The 11,006-nt window shown below is 42.9% G+C and overlaps 2 protein-coding genes across 2 annotated transcripts; both read right to left on the bottom strand.

Annotated features, from left to right (window-relative positions):
- Window positions 1–126: 126 nt before the first annotated feature.
- Window positions 127–7,183, bottom strand: zgc:85858 (uncharacterized protein LOC405879 homolog). Its single transcript, XM_023293416.3, has 3 exons — window positions 6,914–7,183; window positions 4,434–4,509; window positions 127–2,043 (listed from the first exon to the last, which is right to left on the bottom strand). The coding sequence occupies exons 1-3, from the start codon at window positions 6,995–6,997 to the stop codon at window positions 2,003–2,005; spliced, it is 201 nt and encodes a 66-aa protein (XP_023149184.1). The 5' UTR covers window positions 6,998–7,183; the 3' UTR covers window positions 127–2,002.
- A 1,702-nt stretch (window positions 7,184–8,885) lies between these two features.
- nppcl2 (natriuretic peptide C-like 2) lies at window positions 8,886–10,979 on the bottom strand. The gene is made up of 2 exons (XM_055007603.1): window positions 10,878–10,979; window positions 8,886–9,179 (listed from the first exon to the last, which is right to left on the bottom strand). Exons 1-2 carry the CDS (start codon window positions 10,977–10,979, stop codon window positions 8,886–8,888), a joined length of 396 nt encoding a protein of 131 aa, XP_054863578.1.
- Window positions 10,980–11,006: the final 27 nt, after the last annotated feature.

Genomic DNA, 11,006 nt, shown 5'->3' with positions numbered 1-11,006 from the left:
CTTGGTCGGTGTGGTTGTGATGGTGAACAGCTGGGTTCTGGAGGTTCTCTGCTGGTTCTTCAGAGCTGGTTTCATGAATGTGCTCACAGACAGACTGCTGGACAACAAAGAGCAGCTGGAGGCGAGTAGAGAAAATATCTGAGGTTTATTTTGTATAAAAGCGGAGCGTGGAGCCTCCGACTGCTTCACACCAACATGACTCCTTCAATCATTTTACAGCAAAAACAACTTGAGATGTGGCGTCTGCTGCTGCTCCAACGATCAGTGGGTTTAAAGGAGCACGCTGCCGTTTCCTCCAAACATGAACCACCTTCCACTGATTCATTCACTAAAACTTCACAACATGGACCTGCTCTAAAGGTCCGTTTCTACAGCGTCAGGGCTGGAAGTTCATTCACGTTGTTGAAGCATTTTAAAGCAAAAATCCACCTGAACAGCTCCTTCAGCTTTCTGTGATAATAAACAAAGACATTTGACTGAAACATCAATCATTTGTCACATTTTAAATCCCAAACATCCATCGTTCTAACAGAAAACAGATGGTTCTACACATATTCATTAGAAAACAAACTAATCGTCTCTATCAGACTTTCAAAGTGGTCTTAAAAATACGCTCACAGAAACTGTCAAATTATATTTCAATTCTTAACCTGTTTTTAGCAGCATAAAGTTTTCATTTGTTCCTTTGCTGAAACATTTGTTTTGTCTCTTCAAAGATCATTTACAGCAAAACTTCTCCATAAATATGATTAAATAATGAGCCTGACAGAGGACTGACCGCTAACGGCCGACAGCAGCGTGTCCCTGTAAACCACAGACGACAGCAGGAAGGGTTAAGACTTCATCGGACAGCAATCAATAACTAATAATCAATAACTGATCAGCTTCATCGACACTGAATAAGTAAACAAACAAACAGTGATGTACTGCAGAGAGGTTGGCTTACAGTCGAACAGAAACCAGTTCAAACGCCACAGGAACGAGTGTGTTTATGTCTGTGTTTGTGGGGACACGACCGCCGTGTTGGAACATGACCGCAGTGTGGGGATATGACCGCTGTGTGGGGACACGACAACTTCTGGGAGACGACCGCCGTGTGGGGACACGACCAACTTGTGGGAGACGACAGCCGTGTGGGGACACGACCGCCGTGTGGGGACACGACCAACTTGTTGGAGACGACCGCCGTGTGGGGACACGACCAACTTGTGGGAGATGACCGCCGTGTGGGGACACGACCCCCGTGTGGGGACACGACCGCCGTGTGGGGACACGACCAACTTGTTGGAGACGACCGCCGTGTGGGGACACGACCAACTTGTTGGAGACGACCGCCGTGTGGGGACACGACCAACTTGTTGGAGACGACCGCCGTGTGGGGACACGACCGCCGTGTGGGGACACGACTGCCGTGTCGGGACACAACCAACTTGTGGGAGACGACCGCCGTGTGGGGACACGACTGCAATGTGGGGACACGACAGCCATGTAAGGACACGACCGCAGTGTGGAGACACGACCGCCGTGTGGGGACACGACCGCAGTGTGGGGACACGACCGCAGTGTGGGGACACAACCGCAATGTGGGGATGCAATCGCTGTGTCAGGACACGACAGCTGTGTAAGGACACGACAGACGTGTGGGGACATGATCACAATGTGGGGACATGACCGCAATGTTGGGACACGACTGTATTGTGGGGACACGACCACTGCGTGGGGACACAGCTGCAATGTGGGGACACGACCGCCATGTGGGGACACGGCTGCAATGTGGGGACATGAACAGACTTGGTTCCAGGGTTCAGGTTGGAATCAGGTTGAAGTCACTGAGGTTCCTAACAAACACAGACAGACCAGTGTGTGTGTGTGTGTGTGTGTGTGTGTGTGTGTGTGTGTGTGTGTGTGTGTGTGTGTGTGTATGTGTGTGATGGGCGGGGCCATGAAGGCAACGTGCCCCGCCCTTTCCATGCGACAGGCTCAGCTCCGAGGTCAGAGGTCATCACATGCCCTGCCTGATGCTCTGGATGATCTGGAAGATGGCTGCAACACACAAATGCACACACATGTCAGGGTTTAAACTTCAGAATATAAAGAAAAAAAACTGAATAGGACCGTTAATCAATCAGAAAGTGTAAAAACACAAAGACCTGTCCTGAAATTTCTGATGGTCCTTGAACTACTCTTGTGTGAAACAATCCACATTTTAGAGGCATCATGTTCGTCTGCAGGACTGAAACTGACCGATGAATCCTAGACGATCTTTTCTCACCACAGATGAAAACCTCCACAACATGTCTGTGACCAATAGGAGCACACAGACTGCAACTATGGCAACAGATTAGCCAAACTGTCCTCTCAGATGCTTCAGACGCCTCCATCCACAAAAACAATCTTTACAGGGAGCTCTGCAAAATATCCAAGCACCAGACACTTTGTCCAGACCCCATAAGCTTCTCAAAAGACGTAAAAACCTGACTTAAAACCTCAAAAACCTTCTAAAAGACTGGAACATCTCCTGAAAGACCTAAAAACCTGCCTTAAAACCTCAAAAACCTTCTGAAGGACTGGAGCATCTCCTGAGACCTCTAAAACCTGCCATAAAGACCTTCAATTAAACCCATACAGAAAATTTCCTGTAAGCCCCCAAATCTTCTTTAACTCCTTAATAATCTCCTGAAATATCACAAAAACCTGCTTGAAGATCTCAAATATCTCCTTAAAAGTCTTGAATAATTAAAGTCATCATCAGCCTCATTCAACACCTTAAAAGCCTACTTAAAGTCTTCAAAAACCTCCCTTAAGACCTCAAAAGCGTACTGAAAGACCTTGAATACCTTCTAAAAGACCTCAAACTCCTTGAAAACCCGCTGACAGAACTCATAAACCTCCTGAGAGACATTGAAAATCTCCTGAGCAGCCTCAACACCTCCCGAATGACCTGAAAAACCTCCACAAAGACCTCAAATAACTCCATAAAGACCTAAAAACCTCAAATATCTCCTTAAATGTTTCAAATAATTCATTGAAGTGGTCACCAGCCTCATGAAAGACCTTAAAAATTTATATCTCGTTAGATGTGTCTCTACTTATAGACTCCAAAACCCTCACTCAAGACCTCAAGAACCTCCTGACAGACCTCTAAAATCTTCTTAAAGACATTGGAAACATACTGAAAAACCTTGAATACCTTTGGAAAGACCTCAACTTCCTTGAAAACCCACTGAAAGATCTCATAAAACTCCTGAAAGACCTTGACAATCTGTTGACAGACCTCAAACTCCTCCTGAAAAAACACTATAAAGACCTGAGATACCTCCAGAAGGACCTAAAAATCTCAAAATCTTAACCCTTTGCTGCACAACATGGCTCAAGAGATACCCATTTTCCATTGAATATGGGTCTCTTCTGGCCCATGTTGTTCATCAAAGGGTTAAATGTCTGTCAACTTAAAAGACTTGAAAAACTTCCTTTAAGACCTCGGGAACCTCCTGAAAGACCTCTAAAATCTTCCTAAAGATTTCAAAAACCTACTGAAGACCTCTAAAATCATCTTAAAGACGTCAAAAATCTACTGAAAGACCTCTAAAATCTTCTTAAAGACGTCAAAAATCTACTGAAAGACCTTGAATGCCTTCTGAAAGACCTCAAACTCCTTGAAAATCCACTGAAAGATGTCATAAAACTCCCGAAAGACCTTGAAAATCTGTTGAGAGACCTCAAACTCCTCCTGAAAAATACACTATAAAGACCTGAGATACCTCCAGAAGGACCTAAAAATCTCAAAATCTTAACCCTTTGCTGCACAACATGGCTCAAGAGATACCCATTTTCCATTGAATAATATGTTGTGTATCAAAGGGTTAAATGTCTCTCAACTTGAAGACTTCAAAAACGTCCCTTGAGACCTCAGGAACCTCCTGAAAAACCTCTAAAATCTTCCTAAAGAAGTCAAGAATCTACTTAAAGACCTTGAATTCCTTCTGAAAAACCCCAAACTACTTAAAGACCCATTGAAAGGACTCATAAACCTCCTGAACGACCTTAAAAGTCTCCTGACAGACCTCAAACTCCTCCTGAATGACCACAAAAACCTCCATAAAGACCTCAGATATCTCTATAAAGACCTGAGATGCCTCCATAAAGACCTCAAATACCTCCATAAAGACGTGAGATGCCTCCATAAAGACCTCAAATACCTCCATAAAAACCTGAGATGCCTCCATAAAGACCTCAAATACCTCCATAAAGAGCTGAGATACCTCCATAAAGACCCCAAAACCTGAAATTTCTTCCTGAAGACCTTAATCTGGTATCTGTGGAAATAAACGTGTGACAGAATTCTGCAGAAAACCCTCAACATGAAGCAGAGCTGCTGAGCGACTGGACACATCTGCATCACACCTGGATCCATGTGTTCCTGACAAACTCACCTGAACCACAAACCACGAAGACGAAGAGCGCGAGCAGCCACGGGCCCACCGGAGATTTATCGTCATTTACTGGTCGCTGGAAAACAGAAAAACGTGGAGTCTGAAAACAATCACGTCACACCATCACAGGTGCGAATCTCAACTTTTTCTTCTAATGTATTTCGACAGGACTTTAGAACTGAGTGTCGGTTTAAATGATGGCGATACATGTTTGGTGTAGCTTCATAACCAGGAAGAGTAGCCAGACCATCAAATAACTGACACTTTAGCTTGAAAACATGACTTAAACAAACCTAGTTCTCTATTTCTGCAGCTCTACAAAGGATTAATCAGTTAATGGATGAAAATACTAATTAGCTGTCGTCCATCAGGTTTTGTCTACACACAGCAACTGGATGGAAAGACCTTCTAATGCATGTTAACAGAGGAAACAGTAGTGCTAAGCTCAGCACACAAGCCTGAAACTAGTTTAACATCAAAATAAACACCTTCTTCTGAGACAAGGAGTGAAACTGGCATTTTAAAATCTGAATTATAAAAACCTTAAATCCAGTTTGTCACTTTTCACTCACAGAACATTTAAAAACTGGAAAAACACCCCTTGAAGTCCTCAAATACCTCCATGAAGACCTCAAATACCTCCATAAAGACCTCAAATACCTCCATGAAGACCTGAATTACCTCCATAAACACCTCAAATACCTCCATGAAGACCTGAAATACCTCCATAAAGACCTGAAATATCTTGTTAAATGTCTTGAATAATTCACTGAAGTCACCAACAACCTCATTAAGAACTTTAAGACCCTACTTAAAGACTTAAGAAACCTAACTTAAGAAAAAAACAATGTAAGACCTCATATAACTCCTGAAAGACCCCAAAAATCTCCATAAAGACTTCATATACCTCAAATATGTCTTTAAATGTTTTGAATAATTCACTGAAGTTGTCAAAAACCTAATTAAAGACCTTAAAACCTATTTAAAGGCTTCGAAAACCTCTTAAGAAAAAAAACAATGAAAGTCATCATAAAACTCCTGTAAGACCTTGAAAATCCCCAGACAGACTTCAAACTTCTAGTGAAAGACCTCAAAAACTTTCAAAAAGACCCGAAATACCTCCATAAAGATCTGAAATCCCTCCATAAAGATCTGAAATACCTCATATATGTCCTTAAATGTTTTGAATAAATCATTCAAGTTGTCAACAAGCTCATTAAAGACCTTAAAACCCTAGACTTAAAAAAAACTCCCTTAATAAAAAAAACAATGAAAGAGCTCACAAAACTCTTGAAAGACCTTGACAATCCCCGCACAGACCTCAAACTCCTTGTGAAAGACCTCAAAAACCTCCATAAAGACCTGAAATACCTCAGATATCTCCTTAAATGTCTTAAATAAATATTTGAAGTCATCAACAAGCTCATTGAAGACCTTAAATACCTACTTAAAGACTTAAAAAACCTCTCAGAAAAAAAACAATGAAAGACCTCAAAAAACTCCTGAAAGACCTTGAAAATCTCCTGACAGACCTCAAACTCCTTGTGAAAGACCTCAAAAACCTCCATAAAGACCTCAAATATGTCCTTAAATGTCTTGAATAATCCACTGAAGTCGTCAACAACCTCACTAAAGACCTTAAAAACCTACTTAACGGCTTCAAAAACTTCCCTTAAGAAATCAAGTCAGTTTGCTAGATTCACAGGTATTTCTTCTAAAACCAGGAGCTGTGAGTTGCTGCCACCAAACTCCATTCATAAATCTGCACATTTAATATCTACCCTGTTTGGAGACAAAAGCCCCATAAAGTGAGACAACCCGTCGTCTGTCAAACCGTCTAGAGACCTTCTTTAATGTCTCTAATGTTTGAATCTAACTGATTTAAGACTTCAGCATCCCTCCTGCTACACCTGTCCTCCACCCACTGCAGTGTTTACAGGCAGAGAAGAGACAGAAGACAGGAAAAATCCACTCGATAGGAGACAACCGGCGTTTTATATGTGAGCCGAATAAAAAAACCGTCTGTGGAGCTTTAAAATAAAGGTTTTAAAGTTCTGGTTCTGGATCGTTTAGCTTCATGGGCGCTAAATTCACATCAATGTCCCAGATTTCTGACCGCAGTCTGGCTCCAGTTCTGTCTTCACAATCATCAGTCAATGAAACCGGACCACCGCCAGAACCGGATTATTATTATTATTATTATTATTATTATTATTATTATTATTATGACATTTAAACGCGCTGCTGATTTAGACCAGCAGCTTTAGCTTTCCCTGCTAAAGCTAAAGGTAGTTAGCGACTAGCTGCTTCCTGGACTCCATTCTCCTCCACCAGCCTGAATTAATGCTCGATTGTCGGGCTTTTAAAACACATTTTCAGCTCATCGGACCGGTCACAGCCGAACATCACTCCGGCTACACGGTGAGCCCAGCCGTTATCCGTTATCAGCTGTCCGTTAGCCGCTAGCCTGCCGTCAGTACCGATGTCTTCTGGACGTGTCCCCGCTGTGTGATCGTCTTGCTGTGCCGCTCGTTCGCCACTTTCATCCGCTGCACCGCCGACATGTTTCGGGTTTAACTGCCGGTCCGGAACCAGGAGGACGGAGGAGGAGCCGGGAAGAACCAGGAGGAACCGGGAGTGCGGAGGGAGGCGGGTAGAGGCGCGCTGGAAGCACAAAAGACGTCCCGTAGCAGGAGAGTCCGAGCCGGGCTCGTTTCCGTGTTGTCGGTCCGACTGGATGCTAACGGCTAGCTCCCCGCTAGCTGAGGCTGCTGGCCTCGTCACGTGACAGGGGAGAATCCGCTCAGAGCCAGAGTCCGTTCAGAAAACCGGGACTTTAATCTGGTTTAACGTGTCCCGAAGACATGGACGACGAAATCACGACCTGAGTGTGTTCATCTGAGTGTATTATCAACGGTCTTTAAATCGGCTCACATATAAAACACTGATGACTGCTTGTTGGGTGGATTTTTAGTCTTTTATATTCCTGCTGCTGCCCTCAGGGGGCGACAACAGCCGATTTATGGTCTTCTCAAATAAAAAATGAACCCATCTAGAAGTCTCTGAACATCGAATACAGATTTAGTATTAGCTGCACTTTAAAATAATAAAGAATTAAAGTTATTTAAAGACCTAATGACCAGAGGAACCTGCCTCCAGCATCAATAATTAACATTATTATTGATTAAATAGCAAGCTAATGTTGCTAATGCTCGATCTGGTCTAATTCCTGGACAATAAACATGAATGAATGTTCCACTGTGGTCTGACACTTCAAAGACCAGTTCATGAGCTTTAATGCATATTAATTATTAATACTAAATATGTGTGTGATCATTTATTGATCAAACAAATATTTAGACTGAATAAACAACAGCAGCCAAGTGGAAGTTCTCTTTAGTTTATTGCAGCCGGAAGATGGTCCGCATGTCAACACACATTACTACATTAAACACACATTAAACATACTAAACACACATTAAACACACTAAACACACATTAAACACACTAAACACACATTAAGCACATTAAACACAGAGTATACACACATTAACCCTCCTGTTGTCCTCATTTATGGGCACCAAAAAATATTGTTTCCTTGTCTGAAAAAAATCCCCAAATTTCTGAAAATTTGCAAAACCTTCAGGAAGAAAATTCCAATAAATCCTGAAAAGTTTCCCTTAAAAGTTTAATTTAAAAAAAAAAAAATCCCCCATATTTGGCAAGAAAATTCTTGTAAATGTTTTCAAAAAATGAGTAAAAATCTTCCAAAAAATTCCTAATATTATCTAAAGTGATTCCATATATATCAGTAAAACTTGTAATATTTTCTTTAAGAACATTGACATAAAAATCAACCAAAATCCAGCAAAATTCGCTGGATTTTGGTTGATTTTTTTGTGAATGCTCTTAAGAAACATTTTTAACATTTCTTTGTTTCCACCAAAAAATGTTCAGAGATTTAAAAAAAAAATGTTGAAAATGTGGACATTAGAAGTTTCACTGTGAAAATATATTTTTTTCCACATTTTCAAACTTTAAAACAAGTCAATTTGACCTGCAGGATGACATGAGGGTTAAAGACACACTAAACACACACATCTGCATGTTTAATACATGGGTGTCTCTCTCACACACACACACACACACACATACACACACACACATCCACACACACACACACACACACACACACACACACACACACACACACACACACACACACACACACACACACACACACTGCTGGCTGTGTTGTAGCCAGGGGTCAGAGGTCAGAGGTAGGACGGTCTACCTGAGTCTACCTCACTACAGGTGAGTTCCAACATGGAGTCTCTGCCAGGTGGAGGTCAGAGGTCATGCAGCGTCAGCTCTCCTGCTGTGACATCACGAAGTTAGAAGGACCAGTTGGTGAACAGACGCGCTGTTGAGGCGGTTACCGTGGTAACACCTCTAGCAGCCCAGCCCGCTGATGGAGCCGATCCGGTCCATCTTCATCCCGAAGCAGCCCCGCCCCCCCACCATCGACTTGCGGCTCCGCCTCCTCATCTTGTTCTGCCGCCGCAGGAAGTCGAGGAAGAACCGAGGGACCGCCTCCCGGCTCCCGTCAGCCAATCCCCTCGCAGCACCGTGGGAGGGGGACAAGGAGGCGGGGTGTCCACCCGATCCTTCTGTGGTGTCATTAGATGCGGGCGGAGCCAAGATTAGAGATGAGAGATGAGAGCCAAACACAGAGTGTAACCTGACCTGCAGAGACAATATCATTGATCAATATCAGTAATCAATATCAGTGATCAATGTTAGTGATCAATATCAGTGATTGATATTAGTGATCAATATCAGTGATCAGTATCAATGTTAGTGATCAATATCAGTGATCAATGTTAGTGATCAATATCAGTGATCAATGTTAGCGATTAATATCAGTGATCAACATCAGTGATCAATGTCAATAATCAATATCAGTGATCAATGTTAGTGATCAACATCAATGATCAATAGCAATGATCAATATCAGTGATCAATGTTGGTGATCAATAACAATGTTAGTGATGATGATGATGATGGTGATGGTGATGGTGATGATGATGGTGGTGATGGTGATGGTGGTGAGGATGGTGGTGATGGTGGTGATGATGATGGTGGTGATGATGATGATGATGGTGGTGGTGGTGGTGATGGTGATGGTGGTGATGATGGTGATGATGGTGGTGATGATGGTGATGATGGTGGTGATGATGGTGATGATGGTGGTGGTGGTGATGATGGTGATGGTGGTAATGATGGTGGTGATGGTGGTGATGATGATGGTGGTGATGATGATGATGATGGTGGTGGTGGTGGTGATGGTGATGTGATGGTGGTGATGATGGTGATGGTGATGGTGATGATGATGAGGGTGAGGATGAGGATGAGGATGATGATGATGATGATGATGATGATGATGATGATGATGATGATGATGATGATGGTGATGGTGGTGATGATGATGGTGATGGTGATGGTGGTAATGATGGTGATAATGATAGTGATGGTGGTGATGATGATGGTGATGGTGATGATGATCTTGATGTGATGGTGATGATGATGATGTTGATGTGATGGTGATGGTGATTGTGATGATGATGGTGATGGTGATGATGGTGATGGTGGTGGTGATGGTGATGATAATGATGGTGATGATGATGATGGTGATGGTGATGATGATCTTGATGAAGATGGTGATGATGGTGATGGTGATGATGGTGATGATGATGGTGATGGTGCTAATGATGGTGATGATGATGGTGATGATGGTGATGATGATGATGGTGATGATCTTGATGGTGATGATGGTGATGATGGTGATGATGATGATGATGATGATGATGATGATGGGATGGTCATGGTGATGATGGTGATGGTGGTGATGATGATGGTGATGATGGTGATGATGATGATGGTGATGATGATCTTTATGGTGATGGTGATGATGGTGATGATGGTGATGATGATGATGATGATGATGATGATGATGATGATGATGATGATGATGATGATGATGATGATGGGATGGTCATGGTGATGATGGTGATGGTGGTGATGATGATGGTGATGGTGATGGTGGTGATGGTGGTAATGATGGTGGTGATGGTGGTAATGATGGTGGTGATGGTGGTAATGATGGTGGTGATGGTGGTAATGATGGTGATGATGATGGTGACGATGATGATGGTGATGGTGATGATGATCTTGATGAAGATGGTGATGATGGTGATGATGATGATGGTGATGGTGGTAATGATGGTGATGATGATGGTGATGATGGTGATGATGATGATGGTGATGATGGTGATGATCTTGATGGTGATGGTGGTGATGATGACGAGGGTGAGGATGAGGATGATGATGGTGATGATGGTGATGATGATGATGATGATGATGATGATGGTGATGATCTCCCACCTGTTTGTCGTCTCGGTGGGGTGAAGGTCTCATCTCCACGGTGATGGTGAGGAAGAGGAGTAGCAGAGGAACGAATGAGGAGGAAGATAACGAGGCGGCCATCTTTGTTTGGAGGAAACATACTATGGA

The sequence above is a fragment of the Amphiprion ocellaris genome, chromosome 23 (assembly GCF_022539595.1).
Source record: "Amphiprion ocellaris isolate individual 3 ecotype Okinawa chromosome 23, ASM2253959v1, whole genome shotgun sequence".
NCBI lineage: Eukaryota > Metazoa > Chordata > Actinopteri > Pomacentridae > Amphiprion > Amphiprion ocellaris.
The sequence above is the reverse complement of the archived record's forward strand: the minus strand, read 5'-3'. Positions and strand labels throughout refer to the sequence as shown.